Source organism: Haliotis rufescens, unplaced genomic scaffold (assembly GCF_023055435.1).
Source record: "Haliotis rufescens isolate VD_foot unplaced genomic scaffold, xgHalRufe1.0.p SCAF_14, whole genome shotgun sequence".
NCBI classification, from domain to species: Eukaryota; Metazoa; Mollusca; class Gastropoda; order Lepetellida; family Haliotidae; genus Haliotis; species Haliotis rufescens.
Window position 1 is genome coordinate 22,501,595 of NW_025963824.1, and position 13,453 is coordinate 22,515,047.

Genomic DNA, 13,453 nt, shown 5'->3' on the forward strand with positions numbered 1-13,453 from the left:
CTCTGTTACCCCGGACATTCCCCCACATATTGTTTATGCAACACACACAACACACACATGAATTTCATCTTCCACGTACTTAGTGTCAACAGTCACATATGTGTTGAACATGCTATTTCCAGGTTAAATAGTCAAACTGCCTAAAACAAGTTTGTGTTAACCTCTCGCCCACAAGATAGTTCCGAATGTGAAGCACTCGTTGGTGCCTTCTCTGATGATTTACTAACCTTCAACACATTATCAACATCGGGGTTAGACAAGAATGTATTTTGTCTCCTACATTATTTAATATACACCTCAATGATCTTCCACATTATAACAAATCTCATAGTAATAATATAACACTTTATGGTTTATGCATTTGTCATTTGTTGTATGTCGATGCCTTAATACTATTTGCCGATTCAAAAACAAACAACAAGTGTTACTTGATGGTCACAGTGTATTTTGTGCAACAAATAACCTAAAGATTAATGGTGACAACACAAATGATGTAGTGTTTGGCAAATCAAGTAAAATTAAAGAAATGAATACCTGGACGGTGTGTGATGCAAAAATACTAGTTACGGATAGATATAACTACTAAAAAAATACTTTTGAAGCAAATTGTAAACTTCTAAATAGTGCTAAACGTCTCCTGAAAATGTAAAATGGCCTACCACACGCTTCAGTCTACCATATTTTAACCATACCTATTGCTCTTGCTTGCAAATTAATCGAAACATTAATCGAGCCAGTGAAATAATTAATACTGAAATCTCGGGTCCTCCTGAACAACTGTGATTTATTCATCATTGAGAAACTGCAGCACAGATTTTGTAAATCCATGTTAGTCAAGTCCAGCAGAACTAGGATTCTATCCTCTCATCTACACAGTACAAATAAAAATAAATGAGTTCCTATCACCATGCATCTTCCCGAGGCAAGGGTGTGAACTGACCATAAAAGTATATTCAGTCCAATCAAAATCGCGCAACAACAAGGATTATTTCAACGATTTCGGTCGACTGACGGATTTGCAAAGCATGTGTACCGCCAACTGGGCGTCGGCAGATATCTTGCAATCCTTTAATCAAGGTGCTCAAGTGAGTTCATGTACTTCGCGAGGTGAGGCCCGTTTTATTACAATATTGTTCCTGTTAAATAATCATAACAAGCAGAGACACTGCTTACCCATGCACGACCAACAACAGTCGTAGTGAATACTGAATAGATAGCACTGCTCATTAACCTCACATTCATGGGTGACCTCTGCCGTCATGGCAGTTCTCAAAGTCCCTTTTCTATGTTTCGTGGTGCATTCCGCATCTCCAATACAATAACCCTCTCCTGTCTTTATCTTGCTGATTGTATACATGAAACCACAATCACATCAGTAACTGCAACCTCTTGACGTTGGAAGAGATATTGAATGTGAGGCACATAACTTCAACAAATTATGTATCTAAATTAGAATATATATACATTAACGTTTTCATTACACAGATTAAGGTAAGGTGAAGGAAGTTTAGTCATCAGTTCTAAAAGTTCTAAAGTTTTGGACACGCAGCTAACACCGGTGAGCGCAGGTCAGTTGTTCACACCGCCCCTCAATCATAAACCCTTAAATAAACACAAGCAAAACAACAAAAAACTTGATAATGCACCGCAATTCACCTTCATGCGAATACCTAAAATTAAAAATTCACCTTTATACGAAGACCCAAATACAACACATGGCTTCAGACATGGTAGAGGCCTTGGATAACGTTAGCGCTTGGGGGACAAGATGGAGGTGAAGGAGAGCAGCGCTCTGATTGGTTAAATGGCTCCCGGTCGGAACTGTGTGTCACTTGGCGCCGCCATTTTGTTAGAAACAATTGCAAGTGATAGTAAGGGTGGAATCTGATTGGACAATAGGAGAGACATAGACGGGATGTAACTCGTAATAGCCATTGGTTGCGCAACGATCGAGCCAGTAAAGTCAAGCCTAGTTCGGCAAGGGTGGAAATTGGACTTTTATAGTAAGTTAACGCCCTTGCCTCGGAAAAATGTCCAAAAATGTAATACTTCAGAATACTTTAGCTGAAAGTAAATCTTTGGTGAATAAACCAATAGGATGGGTATACCATCTCTCTCTATTCTGAGAAAAACAAAAATTATAAGTACATTTATAAGATTTCCTATGACCAACATTCAAAGAGACAATAGAGTCAAAATGCGACCCCCTCTTCAAGGAACCTCTTCAAGATGCTAATTAACAACTAAAGGCACAAGAAACAGACTTAGGGTAGTTAAAAATGAAATTAAATTAGAACCTCAGTCACCGTAAAGTAAGAAAATATCGAGTGCACTTTGCTAAACTAAGATTAAGTAACTATAAATTAACTATAGAACTTGGAAGACATACACAACCAACCACCCCACTGCATGTTCATCAACTAATGATGAAACATATATGGTCCTTGGAAAATTGTCCACACAAAAAGTAAATGTCATAATAATGAAAACACATTATTTCTCTTCATCCTCTCAAGGAATGAAGCCATCAACATCAATTGCAAAAGTTTTCATATCTATAATTTCAATAAATACCCATTGATCATAATCAACCTATTTTATGTATATCATCAAATCTGTAATACTGATTTTTTCTTTAAATGATCCCTTTGTGTTTACATGTTTGTCTGTATATATGTATGTATGAAGCATAATGTTTTGGCATCTAAATATTGCATCTGGAATGTTTTCTGCAATAAATATTATCGTATCTTATCTATCTTATCTTATACCAAGTACATACATGGTGAATAGTACAATATACAATGACAGTATGTGGACGAAAGGGTGTTTATGATTTTGTTTCTAATTATTAGAGAGGTAAAAGATTAATATGTGCATTGTTTGCAAATGCTTAAATATTACCAAAGTAAAGTAGAGTACACACGCAGAAGGAGACCAGGCGATGTATAGACTAGACAAGTACAATTACGCAAACAAAAGGTTCAGGTGTGAACAAAATATCACTTTGTTATTTTACGAGCCCTATATAAGGTATGATAGAGTGTATTCATTCCTATCTGCTATTGAGTGAGTACTGGCGCGTTTAGCAATATTCCAGCAATATCACGGTTGGGAACACCAGAAATGGGCTTCAGACTATGTGTTATTTGTTAATGTTAGTTATCTGTTAAACTACCTCGTGAATCAGGATACTTAGTAATCTCCATCCTCATTGTCTGCATGTGATCCCGGGCCATGTGGGCTATGTGGGTGGGTAAAGCACTGGGGAACACTTTGTTTGTTGATAGTAACATTATATATTCTGTGGCTAGTTCCACACTTAGAGTGATGTCTGGAGAGTGGGAGGCGTCCTACAATTACTGGATGACACTTTCACTGTTTCTGTCATATTCTACAAGATAGGCACTTTCCTTGCATTTGGTCTGGGACTAGGACATTTTGAATAATCTGAGACTTACATTATATATTTAGAAATGTAGGCTGGCACCAAACGTAATTGTGCATATGTTCCTATCAAAATATCTCTGGTCCATACCCCTTTTCAACAGCAGGAATATGTACTTCCGGATTACGGCGTAAACAACATGCAAACATAACCGCGTCGGACAAACCAGTGGTTGATAGTATGAGCACCAAGCAATGTCTCACGACAACAACCCTATATTAGTCGGCTCAGAAAAGTTTAAGTCTCCTGCCGCCCTGGACTTAAGGCAATATGAATGGTTCCGTTATATCACGGTGTTTCATCGTAAACCCCATAATGGGGGCAGTGTTATGATGCAGACAAACCAAAGATCATGTTTTGGATTCGTACACACGATCATCGTATCCTGGCACACTAGGCGCCACAATTCGCGGCGTCTAACATGGTTGGTGAATACCTAACCCCGACTTCACACATTGTGGTACATGCAGCCTCGGCTTTACATGTCTTTACATGACTTTACATGTTTCCAGGGGATGGCTACCTGAACACGCTGGAGAACTACGTCAAGTGCAACTTCACCAACAGGTGGTGTGTTGTCTCTGACGCGGAAGCAAACAAATGTTTACAAATGAGTGCAGCGTTCGCCGCCGGGCGGATCAGCAGCCAGCTGACGTGTGTGCGCGCCGAGTCACACAGAGAATGTATGGAGAAGATTGAAGCGGGGGATGCTGACCTCGTCACCTTGGATGGAGGAGATGTGTACACGGGCGGGAAGTAAGGACACTTATTTTTTCTCTTATGCTAGACGATTTTCTGCTTTCCATTTAACTTGGGTCGACATAACAGTAATACAACTTGACAAAATATTGTATGCTAAAGGTGAGACTCAAATAAACTGTCTGTCTGTCTGTCTGCTTGACTAGAGAATCTGTTACGTAGAGATATGTTCCAGGTCCCTTCATTTCTAGTTATCAGGGATTCACTGTTTACTGTTTATTGCAGAATGTTTTATATTTTTGCCGCAACATGTATATATATTTAGTTCAGAGAAGGCTCTGATCTTATACTTTTCATAAGATATTTGCAGTGGCATGAGATTACAATCACTATATCTGATCAAATATTATTTTAGAAGTTAATGATTACATTTTTATTGAATTTGTGGTTGTTTCGTATAATCTTTAAGAGTTCAGGGATGGAGTGTTTTTTTATTTTAACTTAAATTTTTATTGTTGCTTTTGTCTCAAGTCCGATCTGTAAACCGAAAAATAAACAGTGCGGCCTTACCAGGATTTTGCCATATATTTCTTTACAACGTCAAGTTGTTCCCGACCACAAATGTGTTGCTCTGAAATGTTTTAACGTGTTATATGGGCTGGATTCAAGTCACTGAATGTCATTTGATTCTGCAGGCCAGAAGTAAGTCGACATTGCGTCTTCATTATGCTTGATAATTATTAAAAAAATATAACCCACTGTCAACGTAATACGCTTGATACTTTTACTCACCGACCTTTGAACTGCTAGCTAGTCTTTGAAACCACTTGAATTATGAAGCTGGGGATTTGTGTGTACATGGTGGTAGCAATGGGTGTCTGCAATCACCCTGAATCCATTTACTTGGTACTGGAATGTCAAGAGCATGCCGGGCTCGGTCAAAGCAAGACTTCAGTTAGATCCGCTATCTGTCGTAGGTATCCTAAAGCCAAGAGATGCAATAGCGAAGGCCATCTGACTCTATTTCTGAGAGATGGACAGCTAATCGACCGAACAGCAAAACATAAAAAAGAAATCATGTCAATACTTGTATACGAAAATAGAAATCTTATCAATTCAAAAAGAGAAATGTTATCAATGCTAAAACTCTGCGGCCTCTTAGCCAATTAAAGCAACAACGAAAGAAGTGTATCTTTCGCCATGGATTCCTAGACAGTTTACGGGTCGTTTTGTTACTGGGTGGTCATGTCCAAAGTTAGTTTCGCTGATAAGTAATTATGGAGCAATTGTGACATAGGACTGACTTACTTCTGATGTTACTGGGCTAAACCTCGGATGTAATATCGTAAACAACCTTTTAGTAGTAATCCGTGAATAACCAATTTTCCAGGGAATGCCTAGTTTAGGTCAAGTACCTTTTTATTGCCGTGAGTCTAGTCCAAGCGACTTTAGTCTATAAGGCTATATTGTCATTCAGGCGTATTGGTGTGTCTTAAGACCACCTCCGTGGTCTAGTGGTAGAGTGTCCCCCCGGAGAGAGGAAGGTCCGGGGTACGATCCCCGGCCGCGTATACCAAAATACGTTAAAAGATGGTACTTGTTGTTACCCTGTCTTCCGCTCGGCATGAAGGGGTTAAAACAAGGACAGGTCGGCTCGGAGTCAGTATACTGGTATACTGGTGTCTGAGTGGGGTATTCATGTTAAACTGCGACTGTTGGCTAGAACTACAAAACTGGCATTATTCTGGACTAGTACAAGCACACACATGCATGCACGTCGCTATATAAGTCCAGTAATCTTGAGTGCGATGTTAAACCCCATTTCACCTCACTTCACCTCATACAGAGTTAAAAGACCTTTGATCAATGTTTAAACACGCCGAATAGTGCGAGCTATACTTTGGATGGTACCCTGTCTGGAGAGCAGCATGCTACTGGGGAGGGGTGGGAGGGGGGGGGGGGGGGGGTGTCCTCGGTACCACATGCTTCTCACGTAGTCTACGACAACGAAGCTCAGGTAGTTATAGTAGTTGACCTTGGTGTGTCAGTGACTCATGATATCGACCACTGGTTTTCCCAACCCTCGTGAAAACAATACGGTGACTTACTTCCCTCGCAAGCGCAGCATAACATTTGGACTATGTGCTTTAACACGAGGGCTACGGAAAACACGCAATTCCCAAAATATTTTTGTCGCCTACAAAACCCACTAACCCTTGTTACAGACTCCTCGAATTCCTGTAAGATTTCTGATGCGGCGTTTAGTTATATTCACTCACTCCTTGTTTCAGATACCACAAGCTGGTTCCACTGATGGCGGAGAACTACGAGGGCACAAGTGAAGCGAGCTACTGGGCTGTAGCCGTCACCAAGAAGAGCAACACTGGGGTCAGCTTTACTAACCTGAAAGGTAACCAGTAGTTATCTCCTGAACATAGAACATGCGTTTATCCATCTTGATCAGAGATTGTACGGAGCTTCGGGAAATACTGTAGCCCTTACCTCGCGAGTGGAAGGCCCGGTCAATGTTTCCACTATGAATGGTGAGGACTCTTCTGTAGCCATGCCCCTTGTTTCTGACTGTCCCACAGTGTCGAGGGAGTTGTAGCGGTCATCATGTCAATCTGTAGTGTCAGTCATGGTCAACATGTTTCTGTTGCATGAAATCAAAACTTGTACAATGTGGACTATGACATATTGTATCATAAAAAATATTTTATTTTGAAAAATCAAATGGACTAGGCATAAGTGACACACTTACGAGACTTACGATTTGTTTTGGATTCGCGATTTATTAAAAGTACATTTTCCTGACCATGTTACATTTGCTTCCATGTTAAATTTAATCTTGTGAGTCTGCAATGTCGATATGTCCAAGCAAAAGCTGACGATTTAAAAAATTATTATTACAAATTGAATACACTATTCTGATAAACATTTAGAGCCTGAAAAAAATATAAATACTATGATTTCGGATATGATCTGTGATAGCACAGATGGATGCGATCTCATGTTTCACATCGCCCGGGCAATTACCGTTCTGTATGTGAAAGGAAATTCATACATACCCATGTTTCCTTTATCCAGAATTGTGTTAATCCGGATTATTTCAATCGGAACGATACCGTCCGGATTAACGAGGTTTGGCTGTATTGTGTTGTGTGTATTTCAGGGAAGACCTCCTGCCACACAGGCATCGTGAAGACGTCGGGCTGGAATATTCCCATAGGAACCTTGATTGAGAAGGGGGCAATAAAGTCTTCGTCCACACGGTGTGGCATCATTGAGGAGGTGGGGAAATTCTTCTCCAAGAGTTGTGTCCCCGGGGCACTGGACACCAAATACAACCCAACCGGAAACAACCCCAGTAATCTCTGTGAACTGTGCGGGGGGAAACAGTTCTGTCAGAGAGACAGTTCCAACAAGTACTACAGCTACAAGGGGGCGTTTCGGTGCTTAGTTGAAAAAAATGCTGACGTTGCTTTTGTAAAACACTCCACGGTCCAAAGTTACACGGATGGTAAACTAAACGAGGACTGGGCGAAAACTCTTAACTCCGCGGACTTCGAGCTTCTTTGCCCTGACGGGTCTCGGGCGTCGGTGGATAAATGGAGGCAGTGCAACCTAGCTAAAGTTCCCTCTCACACTGTCGTCACAAGTGGCACGAAGACGGCGTCAGAACGACGTCACTACTCCACCATATTAAGGAAAGGTCAGCTCAAGTTTGGGAAGAACAGTGATGTTTTTCAAATGTTCGCGACATATGAAGGGAAGGACGCCATCTTTGATGACTCAACCACATTCCTGTCTGTTGTACCGCAAGACAAGCAAGAATACACCATGTGGCTCGGTAATGAGTACGTTGGGGCTACGGCTGCTTTGGACAAGACAGTGTGTACCAGCGGTGGGCGCGGACTTGATATAGTCCATACCGTTATGGCTGTGCTCGTGTTGGTTAACCTCATGTAGTCCATACCGTTATGGCTGTGCTCGTGTTGGCTAACCTCATGTAGTCCATACCGTTATGGCTGTGCTCGTGTTGGTTAACCTCATGTAGTCCATACCGTTATGGCTGTGCTCGTGTTGGTTAACCTCATGTAGTCCATACCGTTATGGCTGTGCTCGTGTTGGTTAACCTCATGTAGTCCATACCGGTATGTCTGTGCTCGTGTTGGTTAACCTCATATAGTCCACACCGTTATCGGCATGTACCTAATACCACAAGTCACATGAGGCACTTCCTGAAACTATTTTATAACGGTTGGCTGTGTCATAATTATACAAATGACAATACTGCGACCTTCGGAAATAAATCATTTTGCTCGGTTTCAGATAATAATAATTTACTTGTGAACTCTTGGAGTAAATGCTTTGTGTAATACTGTAACACATTTTAACCATTTCTTACCATGACATGCAAATATCAACGAAAAGGGCAACCTTTTTATCACATTTGATAAGTCAATGTAATCCATACGTCGAGGCAAAGTCCAACCTTCGTTTTGATATGCGTTTGAGATGCTGTTACAGCAAACGTTCTATTCAAGACCTTTAAGACATAATATATAACCGTTAGGAATTGAATACCGCAATGAAGATGTTTTGTGACTTGTTGACAAAGGACGTCGGTCTATTGTTTCAATAAATGCATATGCCCTAAAGAATAATCAGTTTTGTGTATCAAAGTGTCACCTGTATTGATAAAACATGATCGATCTTTAGAAATCCCCATCAAATGATATGTTGTTAGTTTACCGATAAGACATCAAAATGATGAATCAGAGCAGTCTGTCTGCCACTATAATATTCTATGGGTATTGTAAACGCCTCTTGAACAGTATTTCATTTATGTTACGGCGTGTCAGGTTATGGGGGAACATCACAAAGGGAAATAAATGGTGGACCTTTTTTTGTATTTCGTGATCCTCACCAGCACGGGTTTGTGCTGACCGACTAAGGATTACCACCAGGACGAGTCTGTTTTTCGAACCCTAATATTGTAAACAATCCTCAGCAGAATAGCTTGTGAATGTACTCGGTTGCGTATTGTTTTTGTAGATTCGGTGCGCTTGCAATTGTTATATATATTTGACAAGTTTTGTATATGATTGCCTAGTATTGAATATACAGAAATTTTATCTCTACTGCTCAGAGATATGGGGCTTTCACCAGTCTCAGGATGTCATCAATGTACATGATAGATGCTGTAAGAATATTTTACAATATGGGAGATTTGTCCCCAATATAGTTGATCGTGGTGAGCTTGGACGTTATTCTCCTAAAGTCAATTGTCAAATATTAGCTCCGACTTGTTTCTCAAAAAACTAATATAATCATTAGCCATGCTTATTCATATCAATACAATCTGGCAGAAAAAGGAATAAATTGCTAGGCACTAAAAGTAAAACAACTTCTTTATTCATATGGTTTTGGCCATGTTTGGAATAGTCAAGGAGTAAATCATATTGGTTTTATTGATAACTTTAAAACAAGATGTATTGATATAGATAACCAACAATAGTCTAGCAGTTTAAGAACTTAAAAACTCAAAACTTTCTTTTTATTCTTGTATTAAGCAATATAATGTATTTGAAATATATCTAGATTGTATTCCAGTAAGTGCCTATCGTATTGCTTTGAGTAAATTTAGATGTTATGGTCATACTTTACTAATTGAAAATGGAAGGAAGTACAACATACCTAGAGCGTAGAGACTATGTCCATTTTGTGTAAGACCTGAAGTGGAATCTGAATATCATTTTATCCATATTATGACAGAGACGTAATGGTCTACCTTATTATTTTTACACAAATGTATATTTTGATAAATTTGTAACACTCTGTACATCTAAAACCCCATGCATAATTAATGCTTTAGCTAAATTTATATTTCTTGCTTTTAAAAAGCGTAATAACTTTCTCATTGACGCTGAAATTGTCTACTTCTGATATCATGTATTGTATAATGGGCTGGTGGCCCCCTTACTGAAATAAAGCTCTCTCTTTCTCTCCTAGTATTGAATGTATTTCCAATTTAACGTAGAAGAAAATGACACGAATCAGGCAATCATTTTGAAGTCTTAGAATAAGGTTTGCAAATGGGGGGGGGGCGCCAATAGTGAAGTTAGACATTTGTCGGTTCGGTGAAAACCCACGAGCACGGATGCTGACAAATCAGGACACAACTGGAATTAATATCTTGGGCAAATTGCGCCCCATATATAGTGTTCAGGAATAGTTGTACACCTATCAAACCGAATAGGAATCCTGCTGAGTAAAACCCCATTAATTCGAAGTCCATTGACTATACTGACTTATCCGTAGCTCGAGGCAAGCGGATGCAATACAATAGGGATTCTGGAGGGGACTTCACCTTACATCGTCTGATCGATGAAGATGGAGGTCGTGTTAACGAGGTTGCACTCTATACAGCTGTAACAATTGTTTCGTATTTAAAAAAAGACACCATGTTACTGTATTATTTAATATGTTACTTTTAATGGAGATACGTACAGCTCTATTTGTAAAGATCTAAAATAAATTCAATAGTACTATGTTCAAAGAAAACCAATATTTTGAACGAAACTGAAAGAATCAGATGTGTGTTTATTCAGAAATCATTTAGGTTAACGATTCGTTTTGTCCTCGTACCGTCGACCCAAGATTGAAGATTTCTGCGTTTGCTTAATGTCGATGCATAAACATTGAAACCTAGTTTGTCCGGAATCCTTATAAAACGGACTTCTATTTTTAAAGGGATGTCACTTGGCACCCACGATTCGGTTAACTGGACTTTCTTTTTAAAGGACAGTTACTAGGTATCCAAGATTCGGTTATCCGGACTTCTATCCTTAAAGGGTTGTTACTAGGTTTTCAAGATTCGGCTATCCGGACTTCTATCCTTAAATGGTTGTTACTAGGTATCCATGATTCGGCTATCCGGACTTCTATCCTTAAATGGTTGTTACTAGGTATCCAAGATTCGGTTATCCGGACTTCTATCCTTAAAGGGTTGTTACTAGATATCCAAGATTCGGTTATCCGGACTTCTATCATTAAATGGTTGTAACTAGGTATCCAAGATTCGGCTATCCGGACTTCTATCATTAAATGGTTGTTACCAGGTATCCAAGATTCGGTTGTTCGGGGTTCTATCCTTAAAGGGTTGTTACTAGGTTTCCAAGATTCGGCTATCCGGACTTCTATCCTTTAAGGTTTGTTAGTAGGTATCCAAGATTCGGTTATCCGGACTTCTATCCTTAAAGGGTTGTTACTAGATATCCAACATTCGGTTATCCGGACTTCTATCCTTAAAGGGTTCTTACTAGGTATCCAAGATTCGGCTATCCGGACTTCTATCCTTAAAGGGTTGTTACTAGGTATCCAACATTCGGTTATCCGGAATTCTATCCTTAAAGGGTTCTTACCAGGTATCCAAGATTCGGCTATCCGGACTTCTATCCTTAAAGGGTTGGTACTAGATATCCAAGATTCGGCTATCCGGACTTCTATCCTTAAAGGGTTGTAACTAGGTATCCAAGAATCGGTTATCCGGACTTCTACCCTTAAAGGGTTCTTACTAGGTATCCAAGATTCGGCTATACGGACTTCTATCCTTAAAGGGTTGTTACTAGGTATCCAACATTCGGTTATCCGGACTTCTATCCTTAAAGGGTTGGTACCAGATATCCAACATTCGGTTATCCGGACTTCTATCCTTAAAGGGTTCTTACTAGATATCCAAGATTCGGTTGTTCGGGGTTCTATCCTTAAAGGGTTGTTACTAGGTATCCAAGATTCGGCTATCCGGACTTCTATCCTTAAAGTGTTGTTACTAGATATCCAAGATTCGGCTATCCGGACTTCTATCCTTAAATGGTTGTAACTAGGTATCCAAGATTCGGTTGTTCGGGGTTCTATCCTTAAGGGTTGTTGCTAGGTATCCAAGATTCGGTTATCCGGACTTCTACCCTTAAAGGGTTCTTACTAGGTATCCAAGATTCGGCTATCCGGACTTCTATCCTTAAAGGGTTGTTACTAGGTATCCAACATTCGGTTATCCGGACTTCTATCCTTAAAGGGTTGGTACCAGATATCCAAGATTCGGTTATCCGGACTTCTATCCTTAAAGGGTTGGTACTAGATATCCAAGATTCGGCTATCCGGACTTCTATCCTTAAAGGGTTGGTACTAGATATCCAAGATTCGGTTATCCGGACTTCTATCCCTAAAGGGTTGTTCCTAGGTATCCAAGATTCGGTTATCCGGACTTCTATCCTTAAAGGGTTCTTACTAGGTATCCAAGATTCGGCTATACGGACTTCTATCCTAAAAGGGTTGTTACTAGGTATCCAACATTCGGTTATCCGGACTTCTATTTCTAAAGGGTTGTTCCTTGGTATCCAAGATTCGGTTATCCGGACTTCTATCCTTAAAGGGTTCTTACTAGGTATCCAACATTCGGTTATCCGGACTTCTATCTCTAAAGGGTTGTTACCAGGTATCCAAGATTCGGCTATCCGGACTTCTATCCTTAAATGGTTGTTACTAGGTATCCAAGATTCGGCTATCCGGACTTCTATCCTTAAATGGTTGTTACTAGGTATCCAAGATTCGGTTATCCGGACTTCTATCTCTATAGGGTTGTTACTAGGTATCCAAAATTCGGCTCTCCGGACTTCTATCCTTAAATGGTTGTTACTAGGTATCCAAGATTCGGCTATCCGGACTTCTATCCTTAAATGGTTGTTACCAGGTATCCAACATTCGGTTATCCGGACTTCTATCTCTAAAGGGTTGTTACTAGGTATCCAAGATTCGGCTATCCGGACTTCTTTCCTTAAATGGTTGTTACTAGGTATCCAAGATTCGGCTATCCGGACTTCTATCCTTAAATGGTTGTTACCAGGTATCCAACATTCGGTTATCCGGACTTCTATCTCTAAAGGGTTGTTACTAGGTATCCAAGATTCGGCTATCCGGACTTCTATCCTTAAAGGGTTGTTACTAGGTATCCAAGATTCGGCTATCCGGACTTCTATCCTTAAATGGTTGTAACCAGGTATCCAAGATTCGGTTATCCGGACTTCTATTTTTAAAGGGTTGTTACTAGGTATCCAAGATTCGGCTATCCGGACTTCTATCCTTAAAGGGTTGTTACGAGGTATCCAAGATTCGGTTATCCGGACTTCTATCCTTAAAGGGTTGTTACTAGGTATCCAACATTCGGTTATCCGGACTTCTATCTCTAAAGGGTTGTTACCAGGTATCCAAGATTCGGTTATCCGGACTTCTATCCTTAAAGGG

General features: G+C 40.0%; 1 protein-coding gene across 1 annotated transcript in view; it reads left to right on the forward strand.

The window, feature by feature from the left end:
* The window catches only part of LOC124115127 (melanotransferrin-like), a 31,228-nt gene extending 21,072 nt beyond the window's left edge, over window positions 1–10,156 (forward strand). Inside the window, exons 6-8 of the mRNA XM_046475954.2 lie at window positions 3,961–4,204; window positions 6,439–6,557; window positions 7,320–10,156. Of these exons, the coding sequence (XP_046331910.2) occupies window positions 3,961–4,204; window positions 6,439–6,557; window positions 7,320–8,116 (1,160 nt within the window). The 3' untranslated portion in view covers window positions 8,117–10,156. The remainder of the gene's footprint in view (window positions 1–3,960; window positions 4,205–6,438; window positions 6,558–7,319) is intronic.
* The last annotated feature ends 3,297 nt before the right edge of the window (window positions 10,157–13,453 follow it).